Raw genomic sequence first — 22,409 nt, forward strand, 5'->3', positions numbered from 1 at the left:
TTGAAGGATCCATTAATTATTTTGTTTCTAAGCAAGGGCAATCTAGTCATTTGCATGTTTTCATTTATTTAACCTAAGTATATAAATCTCTTTTTATCATGAATATTCTTCTTCTCTAGTTTCTTGCATCTATTAGAGTTGTTTAGCTCTTGAGTTTGATCAACGACATCTCTTCGATGAAGTCAGGTCCCCTTTGACTTTGTTTTACCTTATATATGGTTTTGTATACTATTTGGTTGTATGAAGGTTGAACTTGATATTCAACTAGTATATTCAACTTTATATATGGTTTTGTGTACAACCTTTACAATAACACATTGCCACATCTATTAGAGCTGTTTGGCCCGTGTGTTTGTAGTCTTGTAATTGAACTTGATAAATAGTATATTCAACTAGAGGAACACCTCTGCCTTGGATATAGGATTTCTTTATGAAATCCTAACCAAGTATATTGTGTTGTTATTGTTTCTTTCTTTTTCACTCTGAATTTGCTCGAATCAAAATATCTTATGGTTCAAATCTATAGCAAGTGGTATTAGAGCCACTAAAGATCTTTCGATCTATGTTCTTTGACCTACCTTTCCGAATATATTTGGTTGTTTATTTATATATTGAGATATGTTCGAAACTCGTGTTCTTTAGTATGTTCTGTTGAAATATACTTGCTAAATCTCTTGATATATTTAAATATTTTTTGAAAATATTGTGTTCTTATTGCTAGTACTTTGTTTTCTTGGTACTGTTGTGTCTTCTTTTAGTCTTTATAGGATTAAAGAAACTGAAAGAAAAAAAGGGCATAATGAGGTCATCTAGAGTAGAAATAGAGCAATTTACTGGTAAAAATGACTTTAAAATTTGGAGGAAAAAGATAAGGGCTATTTTGGTGCATCAAAAATGTGCGAAGGCCTTGGAAGGTGTTAATGTTTTACCTTCTGATATGACAAACTCTCATAAGGCTGAGGTACTTGAAACTGCCTATAGTTTGCTCATTTTACATCTTTCTGATAATATTTTAAGACAAGTAGATAATGTTAATACTGCTGCAAAACTATGGTTGAAACTTGAGTCTTTTTATATAACCAAATTTTTAACTAATAAAATTTATTTGAAGGAGCAACTTTTTGGTTTTAAAATGGATCCTAGAAAAACCTTGGAAGAAAACTTAGATGAGTTCAATAAGATTACAATTAATCTTGCTCATATAGAAAAAAAAGATTTCTAATGAAAATCAAGTTATCATTAACTCATTGCCTGAAACCTTTAAGGATGTAAAAATTGCTATCAAATATGGTAGAGAGTCTCTTTCTTCGGAAGATGTTTTAGGGGCTATTAAGTCAAAAGATTTAGAAATGAAGATAGAAAAGAAAGCCAAAAGAGAAGGTTTGCAAGTTAGGGGCAAAACAGAAAAGAAAACTCAACATTAAGATAAAAGAAATAATAGATATAAATCTAGGTCTAAAAGAGTTTGTTGAAATTGTTATAAAGAATGTCATATGAAAAGAAATTGCCTTAAAAGGAAGAAAATGAACTTTCCTTCCAATAATGAGAAACACGAATATGTGAATCTACTTGATGGTTATGACAATGCTGAAATGTTGGTATTATCTAAATGGTTGTCTAGGGAAGAATGAGTTTTGAATTCAGGATGCACCTATCATATGAGACGTAGAGAAAACTGGTTTTTAGATTTAAAACATATAAATGGGGGGTGAGTCTCAATGGGTAATGATGATGCATGTCAGGTTACTGGTATAGTTGCAATAAAATTGAAACTTGTTGACGGTTTTGTTAAAATTTTTAATGATGTTAGATTAGTCCCCAAATTGAGAAAGAACCTAATATCCTTACATCTATTAGATTCCAATGGTTATTCTTATCAGTATGATAAAGGTGTGCTAAAAATAATGAGAGGAGTTTTAGTTGTTATGAAAGCTAAACTAATAAATGGGTTATACATCCTAGAGGGAACAACTGTAAGTGACTCAATGTCTTCTAAATCTAATAAGGTGGATGAAACTGTTTTGTGGCACAAAATGCTAGGACACATTAGTATTTTGGGCTTGCAAGAACTTTGTAAACAAAACTTGATTAATTCTAATAGAATTTGTACACTAGAGTTTTGTAAGAATTATGTCTTAGGGAAGTCTCAAAGGCTGAAGTTTGCTGCTGCTACTCACAGATCAAAGAATATTCTTGATTATATATATTCAGATCCATGGGGTTCTCCTCAGGTACCTAGTTCTTTGTCTAATGCTCATTATTTTATAACTTTTCTGGATGATATTTCAAGAAGAGTATGGGTTTATTTCTTAAAGAATAAAGATCAAGCTTTTGAATTCTTTAAAGAATGGAAAACTCTTGTGGAAGATCAAACTAATAAGAAATTAAAATTTCTAAGAATAAACAATGGTCTTGAATTCTGTAAACAATTTGGAATCTTGAGACACATAACCTGTATAGACACTTTTCAGTAGAATGGTCTTGCAAAAAAGATTAATATAACCATTCTGAATAAGGTAAGATGCATATTAGCTGACTTAGGATTAAGTAAGAAATTATGGGCTGAAGCAGTTGCTACAGCTTGCTACTTGATCAATAGATCACCCTCTTCTGTTATTAATTTTAAAATTCCTATTGAATTGTGGTCTGATAGGCCACCAAAATTAAATCACCTGAGACCTTTTGGATGTCTTGTCTATATCCATGTAAATCAAGGTAAGTTGAACCCTAGAGCTTTAATAGTAGTTTTTTTATGATACCTTATAGGGACTAAGGGTTATAAAGTCTAGTTAATTGATGAATTAAGATATGTGACTAGTAGGGATGTTATGTTTAATGAATCTATTTTTTTATAAAGATCTATTTACTTTTACCCAATCTCAATCTAAACAGGTTCATATTGAGGTGGAGAATTCTGACTTGGATAAGTTTGATAATTTTGAGTCAAGTAATGGACCTGATTTGGGCTCATATCCAATTCATGCTTCAAAGTATGAAGATAGGGGTTTGAACTAGCAACTATGACAGAGTCAGAGTCAAAATAGTTTAGACAGTGATGTGCATTCTGATATTTCTAATTGTCAATTGGGTAGAGATAAGTCTAGAAGAGCTATTAAACTACCATTTAGATATGCTCATACAGATCTCATATCATATGCATTTAATATAGGTGATTGTATTGAATTAAATGAGCCTTTAAATTTCAAACAAACCTATATGAGTAAACACAAAAAGGAATGGTTAAATGTCATGCAAGTTGAAATAGATTCCCTGCATAAAAATAACATATGGATTCTTGTTAAAGGACTTGTAAATAAAAAGATTAAAAGTTATAAATGGGTTTTTAAAAGAAAATATGCTGCTCTAGGCTTTGAAATTGGAAGGTTTAAAGTTAGAGTTATTACAAAAGGTCTTTCCCAAGTAGAAAGAACTGGTTATCATGAGCTTTTTTCACCTATTGTTAAACATACATCAATAAGGCTTATTTTATCTGTTGTGGTGTTGTTTGATTTAGAACTTGAACAGCTAGATGTTATTACTGTCTTTCTTCATGGTAATTTAGAAAAGTAGATTTTTATGAAGCAACCAAAGGGTTTTGTAAAACTTGGATTGAAGATATAGTCTATCTACTAAAAAGGTTACTTTATGGTTTAAAACAGGCACCAAGACAATGCTATAAAAGGTTTGATAACTATATACTCTCTATTGGCTTTTCTGGAAGTAACTTTGATCATTGCGTTTACTTTTGTAAAAATGAAACAGACAGTTATGTTTACTTATTGATATATGTGGATGATATGTTTATTGTTTCAAATAAAATAAGTAATTTGTATAAGTTGAAAATTTTGTTAAAAGATGAGTTTGAAATTAAAGATTTAGGACCTGCTAAAAGAATCTTGGGCATGGATATCAATAAAGATAAGATTAAAGGTGTTTTAACTATATCTCAGTCTGTGTATGTTAAAAAGTTTCTTCATTATATAGGATGCTTGATTCTAAATCTGTTAATACTCTTATAGGAGCTCATTTCAAACTGATGTTTGTATTACATGATTTGTTTACTGATGAATTTGAATATATGAAAAAGATTCCTTATGCAAATGTAATAGGTAGTTTAATATATGTCATGATAGGATCCATGCCTGATATTGCTTATGCAATCACTTTGGTGAGTAGATTTATGGGAAAACCTAGTAAAGCACACTGGAATGTTGTTAAATGGGTACTGAGATATTTGGAAGGTTCATGTGAATTTGGTATTGTATATACTACATCTAATGCTAATAGTTTACTTGTTAAAGGGTATTGTGATTCAGATTATGCTACAGATTTAGACAAGAGGAGTCTCTAACTGGATATATTTTCACATTTAATGATAATGTGATAAGTTGGAAGAGTTGTCTTCAACATATTATTGTTTTGTCTATAATAAAAACCGAGTATATTACACTAACAGACGAGTTGGGGTTAAGTTGTGGTACTCCTGTGATATATTGTGACTCACAAAGTGCAATACATCTTTCTAGAAATATTGTTTTTCATGAAAGAAAAAAGCATATAGATGTTAGGTTGCATTTTATAAGGGAAGTTTTGACTAAAGGTGAAGTAATTCTAGAGAAAATTGTTTTAAAGGTTAATTTTGCTGATATTTTAACAAAAACTGTTTTAATAAACAAGTTTAAGATTGCTTTAAACTTGTTGCATATTGGAAGTCTGTGAGTTTGTTTTCTTTTGTAGAGGTGTTTTTCTGATTGAATTCATGGTTTTGAGTCTTATAGTTTACAACAAGGTGGAGTTTGTGATGTTGTGTGTCTCAAACTATAATTCTTCATTGAAGGATGCATTAGTCATTTCGATTTTAAGTAAGGACAGTCTCGTCATTTGCATGTTTTCACTCATTTAACCTAAGTATATAAATCTTTTTTTACTGTGAACTACATATGTGAAAGGAATGAGGAGTTATGTATATTCTTCTTTCTCTGGTTTCTTACATCTATTAGAGCTATGTAAGGGTTTTGGCTCCTAGGTTGGATCGACAATATCTCTCTAGTGAAATCAAGTTCTCTTTGACTTTGTTTTACCTTGTATATAGTTTTGTATGCTTTTAAGTTGTACAAAGGTTGAGATTTGTGTGTTTGTATTCTTATAATTAAACTTAATAAAGAGTGGATTCAATTAGAAGAACACTTCTGCCTTAGATGTAGGATTTCTTTATGAAATCTGAACCAAGTATATCATGTTGTTATTGTTTCATTTTTTTTTTTTTCACTTTGATATTGCTCGAATCAAAATATCTTGGGGTTCAAATCTATAACATAGAAGAACATGGGTGTTGTTAGAATCCTGTCAATTCCTAGCAATTTTAAGCAACTCGTAGAAGCAACAATCAAGCAGCAATCCACAATACAAATTAATAGGCAATGGCAGCCCTAGGATTTATGTTGAATGAGGGCCTCTGTGTAAAGATGAATACAAACCAAATTGAGTCTGAACAACCCTTGATTCGGATTCAATTTGAATAAAAAAAAATAGTTCAATTAAGTTTCCCTTGATTTTGTTGAACCAACATTAATGGATAGTGGCTCAAATTCGGTTTAAATAAAAAATAATTTGACTCAATTCAATTTGAGTTTGGTTTAAATTGGTGGTTTAAATTTATAACTCATTGGCAAAACAACATTGTTTTATCAAAATAATAGACAAAACCAACTAATTTGAGCTATTAAGTCAAGCCAAAGCGAGTCACAAATTCAAATCGAATCAAACCACAAATTTGAATTATCGATTCAAACCATAAGTTAGAATTGAACTCAAATTAAACACCTTCTAACTCGAGTTTAGCTTAGTTTAAAACACAAGTCAAATATTTTTGTTTGAATTCAAATCAAATTAACTTTAATCAAGTAAAACCGAGCCAAGCTAACTTCCGAGACCAAGCTAACTCGGTTTGAATCCAACCTTGTTTCCATGACTTTGTCATTGTTTATCAATCAAGTAGTGAAAACTTAAAAAATAAAAAGTACCAATATTTGAGTAAAGGAAATAATATAAAAGAAATGTAAAGAAAGACTGAAAAAAAAACCTATGGGATTTAACGAACGATTTAAATCTAAATTAGTCACAATCCAAAAGAATATTTCACACAAATTTAATGTTCAATCATAATTCTAATATAAATAAACTATATAAAGGTTTACAAAATTATTGATTAACTTTACTAAATAAGTAGTAAATCTTCAAGTTTTATAACTCTAAATCCAGTTATTAAATCAAAACTTAATTATTTAAATTAAAGATCCACACATATTGCTATGTGATGCTAAAAAAAGTTAAAATAGTATATTTAAATATTTGAATATCAATTATTTAGTTTAACACCGTTTTTCAAAAGACTAAAATCATGTTTTTGGAAATGAAGCCGTTAGGTATGGTTATGAAAATCGAGTTGAAGATTTAGGGAAAGAAAACCAATTTCTGAAATTAGTTCCTTGATTTCAATTGGTATGGACTTTGAGTTTTTTTTTACAAATGTGGTGCTTGGATAATAACCTAATTCATTCTACACTAAATTTAAAGTTTTATTTTACATTAAGATAATTATACCTTTTAATTCTAATTTTAGGCCATTTAAGAATGGGTCTAGTAACACTTTTTTTTTAATCCGAACTTGTTTAGAGTTGAGGGTGGACCTAGGTATTTTATCGTCAATTGACAGTGGAGCCAAAGAAAATTTCTTCTACACTTTCTAATGTGAGGGTGGGCTGAGCCTAACCTTAGAAGGCCCAGGCCCGTCTCTGTTAGTGGGAAGCTCATGTTTTTATTAGTATTAATATCTAAGTACAAAATGGAAACAAGAGAATAAAAACTATGTGGAATTGAGGTGGTAAATGTTGGGCTTTTGGTTCCTTTCTATGTGGAGAAATCCAAATTTATTTAATAAATTTGTCTGATTTACTATATTCATAAATTAGGGCAAACAAGAATCAATATATACGTATAAATAACATATTAAAGTAAGAATACAGAAAATAAAGAAGAGAAAAAATGCCATTTTGGTTTTTCAGTGTGCGTTCATGGTAAATTTTTATTTTTTCTTAATTTTACCATTGGATCGCTCTAATTTCTGGACTGTTGATAGAAAACTCATCATTCTTTATTCTGAACAGTGAAAATTGTGTTCTTGTTTTCCAAGTAAGCAATTATCTGTGTTGAAATATGAGTAATTGTCTAATACAATTATGCTTAAACGACTTTTAGAAAAACGTTTTTTTAATCTATCGTTGGATTACTCTCAAATTTTTACAATATTTTAGGCACATATGATACTATATTTTGAACCGTGGAGATTTTTTTTATGTTTATAACGTGAGATATAAGTTTTCAAGTTTGTTGTAATATTTTTTTTTTTTTTTAGTTCTGTTATTTCTTTATTTTGTTATTTTGGAGAGTTCTACTCATTCATACTCTGAAAATTAATGTAATAGTATCTTTGATATAGTGGATTGATTTATCTGGGTAAAACCTCATGATTTTACTTTTTACATTAAAAAGGCTTTCAAGTTAAATTGTAGTGTTATTTCCTATTATATTTGTTTTTTACTGTTTGATGTGATTGAATCATACATTTGGTTGATTGTTTGATACCACCTAATTCAATCAAGCGTGAGAGTTTTGATTTAAGTCTTATTAGTTTAATTGTTTTCTTCCCAACAATAAATTCAGTGAGGAACACATATTCTATAGGCTTACATTCCTATATTTGCAGGTTGAGCTCACAAAATAAAAAATGCTAAAATTAAAACATAAACTTCCTAAATCTCAAAGCATTTTTGCAAGAATCTTATACAACTATTTGCTTGATGAATGTGTTCCTCAACCAAATGAATGCAAAATTAGTTTTCTTTCAAACCCACCACAAAAGATGATCTTAAAACAATAAGAATCCCAATTCAAGAAGTGATTTTCAATAAGCAAAATTAAAATCTTCCAAATTGCCAATTAGATCTACAACAGGCAAAAGTCATGACCATTCCATTACACATGCAAAATTCACCCTCGACATGATCCCACATAAACAATTAAAATCAAACATTTAAAAAACTCAAATTAAGAAAAAGTTAAAAGAAAAAACCAATCTCACAAATCAAAACAAAGTAATAACTTTTTCGTTTTTCAAAGGGGTTGAAGCTTAACCAGCCAGCCAAGACGAGGAGAAATACAATGCTAGCACCCTGAGCCAAGGAAGCAATGCTGCTTCAGATTCACACTTAAAACAGAACCCAAAAATGCCGCCTCTAATATGGAATTGGGCTACTGCGGCCTGCAGGATGCTGGGTGGGTCTTCGCTGTAATTTTCAAAATATTTTGAGATTTATTGTTAGGCCCAAACCCACTTTTAAGTTACATTGATTTTGCCATTGATTGAGTTGTTTAATGTTGACATTACAGTGGATTATATCGAACTAAATTTAATGTGTTTTGTCATGCCCATGGGCTATATCTTCTTAAGCCTTTAATGGGACCGCTAACACATTTTTGTGGGTTAACCTATTAAATTATATTTTTTATATTATTAATTAAATATTTATTATTTATAATTATTTACTATTTTTAAACATATCATACGAGTCAGCCTGTGAGCCTCACCCCAAAGCTTCTGGCACAATCAACAAATTTGCAAGTCATGCTACTATAGACCATGCCAAAAACTAAAAAGGACCTAAGTCATGTAATGAACCTATCCCCTTAAAATGTCTAGTCACATGTATATCCTCAGCAGCCCTTGCATGAATTCGATCTCAAGGAATGCTCGGTTTATGTGTGTATGCTAGGAGGTCTAACAAACACGGTGATGCTAATAATGTTTATAATTTTGTGATAGCAATGAATGCACAACGTGCGAATCAGTGAAGTGTACTGGGATTTCAAGGGTATATGAGAGAAGAATGTGGTTTTGTAGAGTGCTATGATTCATGGTTGTGCTATTGACGGGCCTGAGAGAGGCAATTGAACCATTTGAAGAGATGTAAACAAGTGGTGTATTACGGGGCAATCAGAGTTCTACTACGATTCTTTTGGCCTGTTGCCATCGTGGATTTGTTTATGAAGGAATGATGTTTCTTGATCGTAGGAGAAACGAATTCAAAGATTACCTATCACAGACCAATATGGATGCACCGTTCATCTATTGGGTCGTGCTGGTTTTCTTGTTCATGCTTATCGGTTGCCATTGGAGGTCAACCGGATTCAACCATATGGAGGACTTTACCTGGTGCTTGCAGAATTCATGAACATGCCAATCTTGGTTGACTTGTTGAACATTTGACCGAACTTAAGGCTTAGGAAGCTGGAGATTAGGTGCTGTTGTTGAACATGTGTGCATCAATGGTAAACTGCAAGATGGTCAAGAGTAGTTTACATGCACAAAACTTAATCACAAAGTGATATGCCATTATTTATACTTAAATTTATGTTTATAATTTGTACATATAGTTTTAATGATTCAATAAAGGAAACTAGAGTTCAATAACTCATTCAAAATTATTTGAAATTAAAAATTCTCAGTACTTGGCTTCCATAAGCCATAACGTTTAAGAAAAATAGCCCACCTGTCGAGTGATTCAAAATTGTCAAGCAATACAACGCTCCCATGTGATTGCTTATGCTTACATTCTTCCAATCGACAACATTAACATTCCCACTCTAAACTTTAATGTTTTAGATTTAAGATTTTGCAGGAAGAAATGAAAATCTTCCCATTCTACAAAAATTACAAAACCGATACACAACAAAAATAACCAGACTCATCAAATTTTCTCTTTGGAATTGTATTTTAATTTGCTAGAGCTTCCATACCTGAATACTAAGCAGTAACAGCTTGCTTCTGCACAAAAGCAATTCCCTTCTCAATGCTGCTCTTCAATTCAGGCTTCAGAGCTTCCAGAGCCTTCAGTTCATACTCGGTCAACCCTTGGAGGTCAGATGTAATCAAAGATTCAACACCTTTCCTTCCAAGCTTAACCCTTGATGCAAAGAATGGAAGCTCAGTCAGATTTGATTCCACATAAGCACACTCATAAACATCCCCATCTCCATCCAGTGCACGAAGAGAAGACTCAACAAATCTTGCGGCTGCATATGCCATTGAAAGTGTAGCAGATCCTGCACCAGCCTTTGCCTCCACAACTTCAGTTCCAGCATTCTGGATCCTAACAGTTAGCTCTTCCACTTCTTCATTGGTAAAACTGACAGAGGGTTTAGTCTTTGACAGAAGGGGTAAAATAGTTATCCCAGCATGTCCGCCAATAACTGGAACATCAACATCAATAAGCTTCAGGCTTTTCTTTTGGGCAACAAATGTGTTTGCCCTCACAACATCCAGTGTGGTAACACCAAAAAGTTTCTTTGGATCATAAACACCTTTCTGTTTCAAAACTTCTGCAGCAATTGGCACAGTAGAATTAACTGGATTACTTATAATATGGATGAAGGCATCAGGGCAGTTATCAGCAACAGCCTCAACCAAAGTCCTGACTATGTTGGCATTGATGTTGAAGAGGTCATCACGAGTCATCCCAGGTTTTCTTGGAACACCAGCAGGTATGACAACAACATTTACACCCTTCAAACAGTTTGCTAATTCAGAAGCTCCTGTGAAATCCAGAACTTGAGAGGGTGTATTGCAGTGACTGAGGTCGGCAGCAACTCCCTTGACATTTGCTATATCATAGAGATGCAAGGCTGACACTAATGGAGACATCTTGACAAGAAGTGCCAAGGGTTGACCAATCCCTCCAGAGGCTCCAAGAATTGCCACTTTGAAAGAAGCCTGGGGCTGTAGGCCATACTGAATCTGGTTGGGTTTTTGGGCTTTTTGTGCAAAAGAGCGTCGAAGTGCTTGAGTAGTCTCCTTGCTGAAAAAAGAGGTCTCTGATTCACAGCTCACAAATGTTGCTGCCTTGAGGCCACTGAAATTTACAAGTGAATTCTTGGAGTTGAATCTCAAACCAAAAGGCTTTGACTGTGGAAGTTGGCTTGCTTTGGGGCCAAAGGAGACAGTTGATCCAACTGAAAAAGTGGTTGCTGATGTTGCTGCCATCTTGCACTCTGCACCAAAGAAAATAAGTATAAGGACCTCAACTATTGTATTGACAAACAAAATGGTGAGGGCAGCAAGTTGAAAATATAAAGTATGCAAAAAGAATTGCAAGGACATACATGAAACTATGTACCTAAATATGAGCGCCAATTGCCAAACATAAAAGAAACAGACAACTTTAAGATGAGCTGATATGTTAGATGGCAATACAATCTAACCTCAGATGGCTTCCAAAAGAAGATAAGAGAGGGGAAGGGAGGAGCATCATTGTTGTAGTCATAGTTTCATACACACAAGATGTTCTATCAGTTGAGACTATGTTTGGTTAACAATTTATTTTTATTTTTCTTAATAAAAAAAGTTAAACTATATTAGAGAAAGATAATGAATCAGGTACATTAGAGAACTATATACCCAAAAAAAGTATCAATTCGTGGCTGGTTACCTTAGCAGTTAGTTCCTAAGAGAAAGCTTGGCGTGCATTTGTAAGAACCATTTCTGTTTCTAAACCTCAAAAAAACACTTTATATTTATTTCAGCAAAACATAACAACATTGACAATAAAGCACTTCTGGCAATACCATAAACGCCCCTAAACACACCTTAATAGTCCGTCCGCCTACTTTTTGAGAAACCTCTTCCAACCAAATATGCTTCACAACACTCTCTACAAGTGAACCTATTAAATCTTTCTTAATGAAGTACTCCAAGCACTCTTTTAAAAGATAAATCCTTCCTAGAAGAGTGACTATCCAAGTGCTTCACGAAAAAGTGCTATATAAGTAAAAATTCAACGTCATTTATATCAATTTCAGCCAAAAAGTAAATTGAACACAACTTCCAAATAAAAGGCACGATTCAATTACTCGATTTAAAAACATAGCTTATTATATAGCGCAATTTTGAAATTAGATAAACAGAAAACAAAAGAAACTAAATCTAATCCACTAAAAAAAATTAAAAGAAAAACCCTTGCCTCTGCTTACAAACACACAAGAAAGTGACAACATGGCCATAAACAAACTGTAATTCATTCTATATATTATCATTCACAAGAATATAAAATATTAACATAAAAAAAAAGATAAAATATCGAAAAATTCCGAATCAAACGATCTGGAGACTAAATAAAAATGACAGATCTGAAGCAGAAAATACAATAAAATGCAAGAAATGTAAAGCAATAAACGTAGAGAAGGTAACCTTGAAAAAGAGCAGGTGACGAAAACTGTGTATGGTGATTGGTGAGTGAAAGGAAAGAGCTGTTGAGAGTGTATAATAAGGCGGTTTCGAGTTGAATATATGGGTTTCTCCGCCAAAGGGTCTTGAACGAGTCTGAGCTTTTCCGGTTTCAAAAAGCCGTGACATTATTTACTATTTTTTATTTATTTTAAATTTACATTTTCTTTCTGTGGGCCCAATAATAAAGAATCTACTCTTTTTGTTCCTTTGGCCTTTTTCTTTATATCCTGACCGTTGCTTTTAACGGCCATGGTTTAAGCCCGAACCCAGAACAAAAAGTCAGGAAACTGTTTATTTTTACTACCTATACAAATAATAATATATTATTATATAATTATATATTATTTTATTTTTAATTTAAAATACTTAATTATATAAAAAACGTATTATCATATATAAATAAATTTATACCCATTCTTTATTCACATAAATTTTTTATTCTTTATTACACCCAAGACATAAAAGTGAGAAATTTAAAAAATAAATAAATAAAAGGAAACAACAAATTCGTCCAACATTTATTAACAACAAAAACCAATCCTTATTTATAATAAATAAAAATAAGTTTATAAATAAATTATATAATTTTATTTGCATAAATTAAAATGGTAATTTATGAGTAGATAATGTAATTGTTTATTTTTTTCTCATTTTAAAATTATCAAATCAGAAATATTATCATCTTAATTTGTATAATTTATTTATACATATAATATTACTATTCATAATCTCATCATTAAGAAATATTGGTAGGGTGAGCAGTTAAATTTGACCAAAAATTGCAACTTTCAATTCTACCATCGGTCATGACAACACCAATTGGATTAATCTACATACTGTGAACATCGATCTAACAAAAGACGCCCTCCAATCCAATTAGACACCAGACCGATTGACTGTAATTAGATCAATTAACTGATTGAACATCGATCCAAGACTTCTAAAAGAATGCCTTTTACAACACAACTTGCCTAATTATCATTAAAACTAGGGAAATTATAAAAAATGACCAAAATACCCCTTCATTGAGCAAAAATACCCAATTTTACTATTTTTAAGCAAAAATACCCAAATTCACTATTCTTAAGCAAAAATGCCCTAAACTTTTTTTAAAATATCAAAATTACCCTTTATCACATATATATAAACCCCCTCACTCGCTAAATTCAACTTGAAAACAACTATTCGTGAAAAATAAATATTGAGTTGGGGGGAAAAGTTACTTTTTTGAAACTGCAGAGGTACTAATAGATTAGAAAATTACTGAGGGGGCAAGGGATAAATATTGGACCTGTTATAGTAGAAATTTCTTCAGGGGGTAAATTGATATTTTCATATCTAGGGTTTCTCGACGTGTAGTTTTCGAATTTTATATCCTTTTTTTCTGTTTTAAGGTTTTTTTAATATGTAGTTTTCGAATTTAAGATTTGTTTTTTCGATTTTTGTGCTTTTTGACACATTTTACGATGTAATAACATAATTTCAACTTAATATTTCGGTTTTTTCGTTTATAGGATATATCGATTCATATTTTTTAGATTTCCAAATTATTTTTCGATTAGTGACATTCTTACATATTTCAACTGATAGAGTTCGAATTTCAATTCTGTTTTTTTGATTTTCGCCGTTTTAGGATAAATTGAGTCTTTTTTTTCCAGATTTTCTAACGATTTTTCGATTATTCACATTCTATGACATTTCAACGTATAGAATTTGAATTTTATTTTTGTTTTTTCAAATTTCACCATTTTATGATATATCGATTCGTATTTTTCAGATTTACGAACGATTTTTTAATTGTTGATATTCTAGGGTATTTCAACGTTTAGAAATCGAATTTCAGTTTCGTTTTTTTGAATTTCACCATTTTAGGATATATCGACTCGTATTTTGAAGATTTTTGAATGATTTTTTGATTATTGACATTTTATGGTATTTTAAAGTATTGAATTCGAATTTCAGTTACGTTTTTTTGATTTTTGCCCTTTCAGGATATATCGATTCGTATTTTCAGATTTTCGGCTGATTTTTTCATTGTTAATATTCTAAGGTATTTCAACGTATAGAATTCAAATTTCATTTTCATTTTTTCGAATTTCACCGTTTTAAGATATATCGACTCGTATTTTTCAGATTTTCGAATGATTTTTCGATTGTTGACATTCTAGGGTATTTTAACATTTAGAATTAGAATTGCAATTCCGTTTTTTCAAATTTTACCATTTTAGGATATATCGACTCGTATTTTGAAGATTTCTGAACGATTTTTCGATTATTGAAATTTTATGGTATTTGAAAGTATAGAATTCGAATTTCAGTTTCATTTTTTCGATTTTCTTTCTTTCAGGATTAGGGCTGGACTCGAGCCGAGCCAGCTCGAGCTCGGCTCGGTCGAGCCCGAAGCGAGCCAGGCTTGGCCGAGCTCAAGCTGGCTCGGTAGATGTTTTTTTTAAATTTTGTATACAAAACGACGTTGTTTTGACCAATATATATTAAAAACGATGTCGTTTTGATAACGAAAAACGAACCAAGCCAAACCGAGCCGAGTCGAGCAGAACTCGAGCCCGAAACAAGTCAACCTTAACCGAGCTCGAGTCGAGATCGAGCCAAACTCGAGCCGCCCATATATGAACCAAGTCGAGCCCTATTCAAGATACATCAATTCGTATTTTCAGATTTTCGACTGATTTTTCCATTGTTAACATTTTAGGGTATTTCAACGTATAAAATCCGAATTTTATTTCTGTTTTTTTGAATTTCACCGTTTTTAGATATATAGACTCGTATTTTACAAATTTTCGAATGATTTTTTGATTGTTGACATTCTAGGATATTTCAACATTTAGGATTTGAATTTCAATTCCGTTTTTTCATATTTCACCGTTTTAGGATATATCGACTCATGTTTGATAGTAATATCACTCAAATCACATATAAAATGAAATCAAATACATATCATATATAATAACAAATAAAGTACATCATACACATACGCACATACAATAAATATATACATAAGAACATATGAAAAACGATAAATAAACAACGAGTTAACTAAATATACACCCGTGAGCTACTCGATATAGTGAAAATACAACTGTGACGCTAAACGTCGACGCATGGAGGTAGACGACTCTTAGGGAAAATCGACACTCCGTGACAATGCCAAACACTCAAAAAAACATAACATAAACACGCCACAGTCATCAGAGCCCACCCCCTGCTAAGGAATATGGGGAAAATCGATGTAACGCGAGGGGATCACGTCGTGAAGTCTGCCCAAAAGCTCGTCGCCTCTAATAATGCGGGTATGAATGCCATGTACGTTCGCATCCACTGCTCCAGAGACCCCATATTCCTCAAATATGATACCTCTGAATTGTACACCGTAATCGATCACTCATGAAAATCTATAACCCCAACCACCCAATGTGCGCAGTCGAAGTTTATAGGGATGTAAACCTATAAACAGTGACAAATTAAAATTGATTATAAACTAATTCAACGTAAAATGTAATGAAAATACATATATACTATATCTTATCAACCATCCTCTATGGTTTGTAAAACAACCCCGAGGTATACGCTGCCTCAACCATCCTTGTGAAAAGGCTCGAAAACTCGAACTTCTCATACGGTGTGGTCTGCCAACTCTTTCAGGCCATCTCAATATGGCCTCCGTAGAATGTATGGGCAGTCGTCCAGTGCTGTGAAACAATCGCACGATGATCGTCCTAGTGCCGACGTAATATAGCGAAAAAGGAATCCACATGCTAAAATGGTATAAACAACTTCAAATGTGTTAGTTATTGGCAAATATATCAAACTTTTAACCGAATTTTATAGTATAGACAATTTACATCGTCAGTCAGCCACTCGCTCAACTCTACCACAAGACGTCAAAAACTGTCCTTCAACTTTGACCCGATGAAGTAAACATCATGTGTATCAGAAGCCACAGCTTTGGTGTACCACGTGAGAAAAGATTCCTCATGCTCTGAGGTAGTGGATGGAATGGTCCTGAGTGGATTTGTATATGGGGTGTGAACTAGCAGACCTTTCCGAACGATCCGACCGTGTGCTGTACGAATCAGCTGCAAGTTCCAAGAAAGTAATAATTCATTATTTCATCCTACGTAACAATTAGGCATTAATCGATTAATGTTACCTTCTCCATGTATACGGGAGGAGGTTTGGCTGGAGAATCCTGAATAAGGGTCAAGTCCACCATGTGTGCTCCTTCGACGGACTGCAAAATTGTAATTTTGTTCATTCATGACCAATATATATGAATATTTATATACTAATTATAAATACTCGATACCTCAATGTGGATGGCCTTAGAAATGTTCTCCTGGAAGTCCTCCTCCAGTGAACTAATATCCAATTTCCTTTTGCTCGAGCTCAGGATATCAGCAAATAACCATAGTCGCTCGTCCTGAAAAAGAGACAAAACATCATTAAATAAACATTATAATTGGAAAGACAAAACGATCAATGACATTTCTTAAAGAAACATAACCTCAACTTCCGGGGAAGATGTTTGGGGAGAACCCTCGATTGATGATATCTCAATGCGGGTTCCCTACATGCATGAAAATGACAAAATGGTAAATGATATGTAGATATAAAATATAATATCTACAATAATTTTCATACCTCAAGTGGATAATTTGAAGTAACCGAAAATCCAACCAAAATGCCTTCATGAAGAAGACCCTATACGAATATATAAAATGAATATATAAATAACAAAACAATCATAAAAATAAAGTTTCATCAGTAAGTGACATACCTCAGCTCGGACAAGTGATGCAACAGAAGGGCCAACCAGTGCCCCCTCCTGGCGACTACCTTAAGGGAATAGTAATAATGACTTAATCAGTGACATTTCATATATAACAATATTATAATATAATAACAACATTTAACATTAAATATAATTTTGAAATTACATACGGACCTCATGTGGTTGATGGGATGGTATTGCGATATCAATGGGGGAGGTTGTCCCGAGATCGTCGTCCCTCTCCTGTACGAATATAATTATAGTTATCAGAATAATAACGAAATACAATTTTTATAAGTAATAAATTAGAAGTTGTTTGACAACCTGAACATGGGGGATGGACATGTACGCATGACGATGTCTTCTAAACAAGTCATACGATCCTATAATCGAGTCACATTGTCACTTAATCGGGTCATATGTAAATCCACATCGTTGCGTAATCGAGTCATCTGTGAAGACATATCGTCGTGAAAACTCGAAATCTCACGTAAAATCGTAGCATCCCAGTGTGCCAATGTAACATCTAATGTGGAAATACTAGGTGATACGGATGGGGGACACTGCTCGGTGACATGATGGGTAGTACGGTCCTCCACTCCAAGATGGTCTGTGGTTAGTGGGCTCTGAACTACAAGGGGACATAGAGGTTGCTCTATAACAGGAGGCTGAATAGGCTCCTCATATGTCTCAAAGTCTCGACGGGTACATCTGAAGGTCCTGATGCTGGAGAAGCCTCGTCTCCTATCGCGAGAGGAACCGAAGATGATGAGGAGGAATTAGCATCAGATAAACCGGTGTGCTCACGAATTTTAGCATACCATGGTAAACCTTCCTCCATCTGTGATGAACGAAAAGGGAATGTGACATCCTCCTATTGATGAAGATATATAAGTCAAAATAATTGCAACATTCAATGAATTAATCGACTTATTAATTAACGAGTACATACCAGATCACCAGTGAAAATACGACCTATATAAGTCCAACTAGGGACGTCTCTTGTATGCCACATAAACATCCGTGGGGACGCATAGATATCAGTAAGGTCAACCCAATCGTACAACGTGTCCAGAGTATCATATATCCAATACTGCAATATAATCATTTACGATTTAAATAAATCAATTCATATTTTTGCCAATTAATATATATAATCAATAAATTAACACTAACCTGAAATGCCAAAGGAAATCCGTAGAGGTCGTATTTACACATTTTAGGTATCCGTCCGGAGCACACTCTGTCACTCGCTTGTGACATAGACTCGTACGTCATTTGCCATACGGCAACACCCTAAGGGTAGGAATTAAACCCATCCAGATGATCAACCAACTGTAAATATTTCGGAGACACCTTTTTTCGTCGATCATTCCCCAACAAAACCATGTGAAGAACATACAACAAGGCCATTTTAACGGCGTCAATATCGTCATCCCCCCATGGCCTCGACAAGAAAACACGCTCTAAGTCATGATACTGCACCTTCAGACAACCTCGAAAGTACGTATCTCTGATCCTATGTCCGGAGGAGTAAGGAATATATTAAGAGATATCAGTGCGTCGGCTAAACGAAAGGCCCGTCACCAGAGCAAACTCAAACGGGCTAAATCTCACATCAGCCCTGCTAACCCTAAACCAAAACTCATCTCTAACAGAAAGACGATGTAGCTGTCGTAGTAGAAATACATGAACTAATATCTCAGAGAATTTGGTTTCGGATAAACGAAGGAGATACCCGAAAATGTCCTCTCAAATAGTCGTAACTGATCCAGGGTCAGTGTAGACGTTATCCTAGATAATACGGTGTGTTGTGCACGACATATCAGATCTGCCCGGAAATGTTTGGACTCATCAGGGATTCACAGCTCGCCTTCAACACGTTTTCTTTTACGAAAAATATCCTGCAACAATTTTAAAAATTCGTAAGACATTCATAAATAGCAAATATATAAACAAATGTCTTCATGAAAAAAACATAAAAAGATGAAAAATAAAAAACAATCAAAAAGGAAATGACAAAATTTAAAAAATAAGATTTCAATATCTTAAAATGGTTAAAATAAAAAAACGAAACTGAAATTCAGGTTCTATACATTGAAATACTTTAGAATGTCAACAAACGAAAAATCATTCGAAAATCTGGAAAATATAAGTTGATATATCCTAAAGGGAGAAGAACTATTTCCCACCCAACTTTAGATGCGTTTTCAAAATGTCACCCACGACAGATGAAAATCCACTTTTCCCACCCATGGCCAAACTGTTGTCCAATTTTTCAGTTAGGGACAAGGGCAAAATCGTCATTTACTATTTAAAACCTTAAAACTTTAAAATTTTACCGTTTTCCCCCTCTAGGTTTTAAAAACTAATAACTAACCTATCCTCAAAGTTTGAAAAGTTTAGATTTCACCCCTAGGGTTTGCTTCCTTCACCGGCCACCACCGACAGCCGACGCAATCGATCGATCTCTCATCTCCGACTACAAAAGACGACGAAGGATGACCCTTCGTTAAGCGTTGTCCAGATATGGAAGAATAGACGAAGGATAACGCTTCGTCGTAGCCTCTGGACCACGCAACGAGCGACAAAGGACAGCGAAGAGTCGTCCTTCATCGTCTGGGTGGAGCGACAAAGAGAGACCTCTTCATCGCACGGTGGTGCGACGAGGAGATGAAGATCTCTTCATTGCACCACCGCCGTCGCACTAGGAGAAGGAGGAGGCCGGTGACTACGCCGGAGACGACGTCAGGAGATAAAGTTGAAGAATGGGAGTGAAACTACTAGTTTTGAAAGTTATGGGGGGGGCTGCATTTTGAAAAATATGGAAACCCTAGGTTTGGGGGTAAAAATGTTAGTTTTCAAAGTTTAAAAACTTTAGGTAAGGTCAAATGTTAGTTTCTAAAACCTAAAAGGGGTGAATGGTAAAACCCTTACATCAATTTTGGGATGAATTTTGCAGACTAAATTGAAGGGTATTTTTGTCATTTCATCTAACAAGGGTAAAATGGATATTTTACCCTTATGCAAACATAAATCGTCCATATTAACGGCTCATGGGTGGGAAAAGTGGATTTTCATCTGTCGTGGGTGACATTTTGAAAACGCATCTAAAGTTAGGTGGGAAATAGTCCTTCTCCCTATCCTAAAACGGTGAAATTCGAAAAAAAATGAACTAAAATTCGAACTCTAAAAGTTGAAATACCTTAAAAGGTCAATAATAAAAAAATCGTTTGAAAATCTGGAAAATACGAGTCGATGTATCCTGAAAGAGTGTAAATCAAAAAAACGAAACTGAAATTCGAATTCTAAACGTTGAAATACCCTAGAATGTCAACAATAAAAAAATTATTCAAAAATCTGAAAAGTATGAGTCGATATATCCTAAAACGGTGAAATTCGAAAAAACAGAACTGAAATTCGAACTCTAAACGTTGAAATACCGTAAAAGGTTAATAATCGAAAAATCGTTTGAAAATCTGAAAAATACGAGTCGATGTATCCTAAAAGAGCGTAAATCAAAAAAACGAAACTGAAATTCGAATTCTAAATGTTGAAATACCCTAAAATGTCAACAATAAAAAAATTGTTCAAAAATCTAGAAAGTACGAGTCGATATATCCTAAAACGGTGAAATTCGAAAAAACAGAAATGAAATTCGAATTATACACATTGAAATACCATAGAATGTTAACAATTGAAAAATCAACCGAAAATATGAAAATATGAATCGATATATCCTGAAAGGACGAAAATTGAAAAAACGGAACTGAAATTCGAATTCTATACTTTAAAATACCTTAAAATATTGATAATCAAAAAATCGTTTGAAAATCTTCAAAATACGAGTCGATATATCTAAAACGGTGAAATTCGAAAAAATGGAACTGAAATTCGAATTCTAAACGCTGAAATACCTTAGAATGACAACAATCGAAAAATCATTTCAAAATCTGGAAAATACGAGTCGATATATCCTAAAACGGTGAAATTCGAAAAAACGAAAATGAAATTCGAATTCTATATGTTGATATACCCTAGAATGTGAGCAATTGAAAAAACAGAATTGAAATTCGAACTCTATTAGTTAAAATACATAAGAATGTCACTAATCGAAAAAATCATTCAGAAATCTGGAAAATACAAATCGATATATCATAAAAAGGCGAAATTTAGAAAAATGAAACTGAAATTCAAAAATACGAGTCGATATATCCTATAAACGAAAAAACCAAAATATTGAGTGAAATTAGGTCATTACATGGTAAAATGTGTCCAAAAGGCACAAAAATAGAAAAATTGAGTCTCAATTTCGAAAACTACATATTGAAAAACCTTAAAGCAGAAAAAACAGATATAAAATTCGAAAACTACAAGTTGAGAAACCCTAGATGTGACACATATCAATTTACCCCCTGAGAAAATTTCTATTGCAAACAAGTCTAATATTTATCTCTTGCCACCTCAGTAATTTTCAAATCTATTACCGCCCTTGCAGTTTCAAAAAAATAAATTTTCCCCCCAACCTACTGTCACATGGCAAATTTCAGAAACACCCGCAGTTGACTAATCTATAATGGTCAGCTCTCTAATATTTTAAAAAAACCACTTAACCCCCTAACCCACGGTCAATGTCTCTTGACAGTGGGAGTATTCGTCATGACCGTGGGATCCAATGTTCCCACGGTTAGACTGTCGATTGCTTCGGATGCATTTTCTGCCAAAAATCTTCATTTCGGGCTTCAATTTCACCACAAATCAAATCTACATAGGCTATAATACAAAACCCCTCAACAAATTCAACGAAAACAGCCAAGAATCAAAACATTTTAAGCATTGTTCAAAATCGAAACCCTAAAGTTTCAAACCACAAAATCTCACTTAAATCTCAATAATATGAACAATAATTTAATTCAAATAAGATTACAAAAGATATACTAACCTTCTTGACCATTTTCGGTCGTCGAAAAGCAAGAAAATCGCCGGAAATCTACTTGACAGTGGGACAATGGAGAGAAAGTGATTTTTCTTTAGATTTGCATAGTGACCATGGCAGTTTTACCGTGGAAAATATAAAAATTTGCCTTGTTTATATATAGAGACAGTTTGATCATTTCATAAATATTGGGCATTTTTACTTTACCCTGATTGTTTTGAACAATTTCGCTTAGAGCCCCTTAATTTTGGCCTCTTATTATAATTTCCCTTAAAACTGTATGCTTATTTGTCTCAATCCAACTATGTTCAAGTCAACCTTTTCTTCTATATAGAAATTTCGTT

At 33.2% G+C, this 22,409-nt stretch overlaps 1 protein-coding gene across 2 annotated transcripts; it reads right to left on the minus strand.

Annotated features, from left to right (window-relative positions):
* Window positions 1-9,696: 9,696 nt before the first annotated feature.
* On the minus strand, window positions 9,697-12,465 carry LOC123212036 (malate dehydrogenase, chloroplastic-like). 2 transcript variants are annotated; one of them, XM_044631059.1, is made up of 3 exons: window positions 12,302-12,465; window positions 11,701-11,872; window positions 9,697-11,106 (listed from the first exon to the last, which is right to left on the minus strand). In XM_044631059.1, the coding sequence occupies exon 3, from the start codon at window positions 11,096-11,098 to the stop codon at window positions 9,863-9,865; it is 1,236 nt and encodes a 411-aa protein (XP_044486994.1). In that variant the 5' UTR covers window positions 11,099-11,106; window positions 11,701-11,872; window positions 12,302-12,465; the 3' UTR covers window positions 9,697-9,862. The 2 variants fall into 2 exon arrangements, with proteins under 2 accessions (XP_044486994.1, XP_044486993.1); XM_044631058.1 differs by lacking the exon at window positions 11,701-11,872 and having other exon boundaries at window positions 12,302-12,464.
* Between the last annotated feature and the right edge of the window lie 9,944 nt (window positions 12,466-22,409).

Source organism: Mangifera indica, chromosome 3 (assembly GCF_011075055.1).
Source record: "Mangifera indica cultivar Alphonso chromosome 3, CATAS_Mindica_2.1, whole genome shotgun sequence".
NCBI lineage: Eukaryota > Viridiplantae > Streptophyta > Magnoliopsida > Sapindales > Anacardiaceae > Mangifera > Mangifera indica.

What these genes read in the sequence shown, in the direction of transcription:
- LOC123212036 (XM_044631059.1), bottom strand. Translation starts at nt 11,098, where the DNA reads ATGGCAGCAACATCAGCAACCACTTTTTCAGTTGGATCAACTGTCTCC.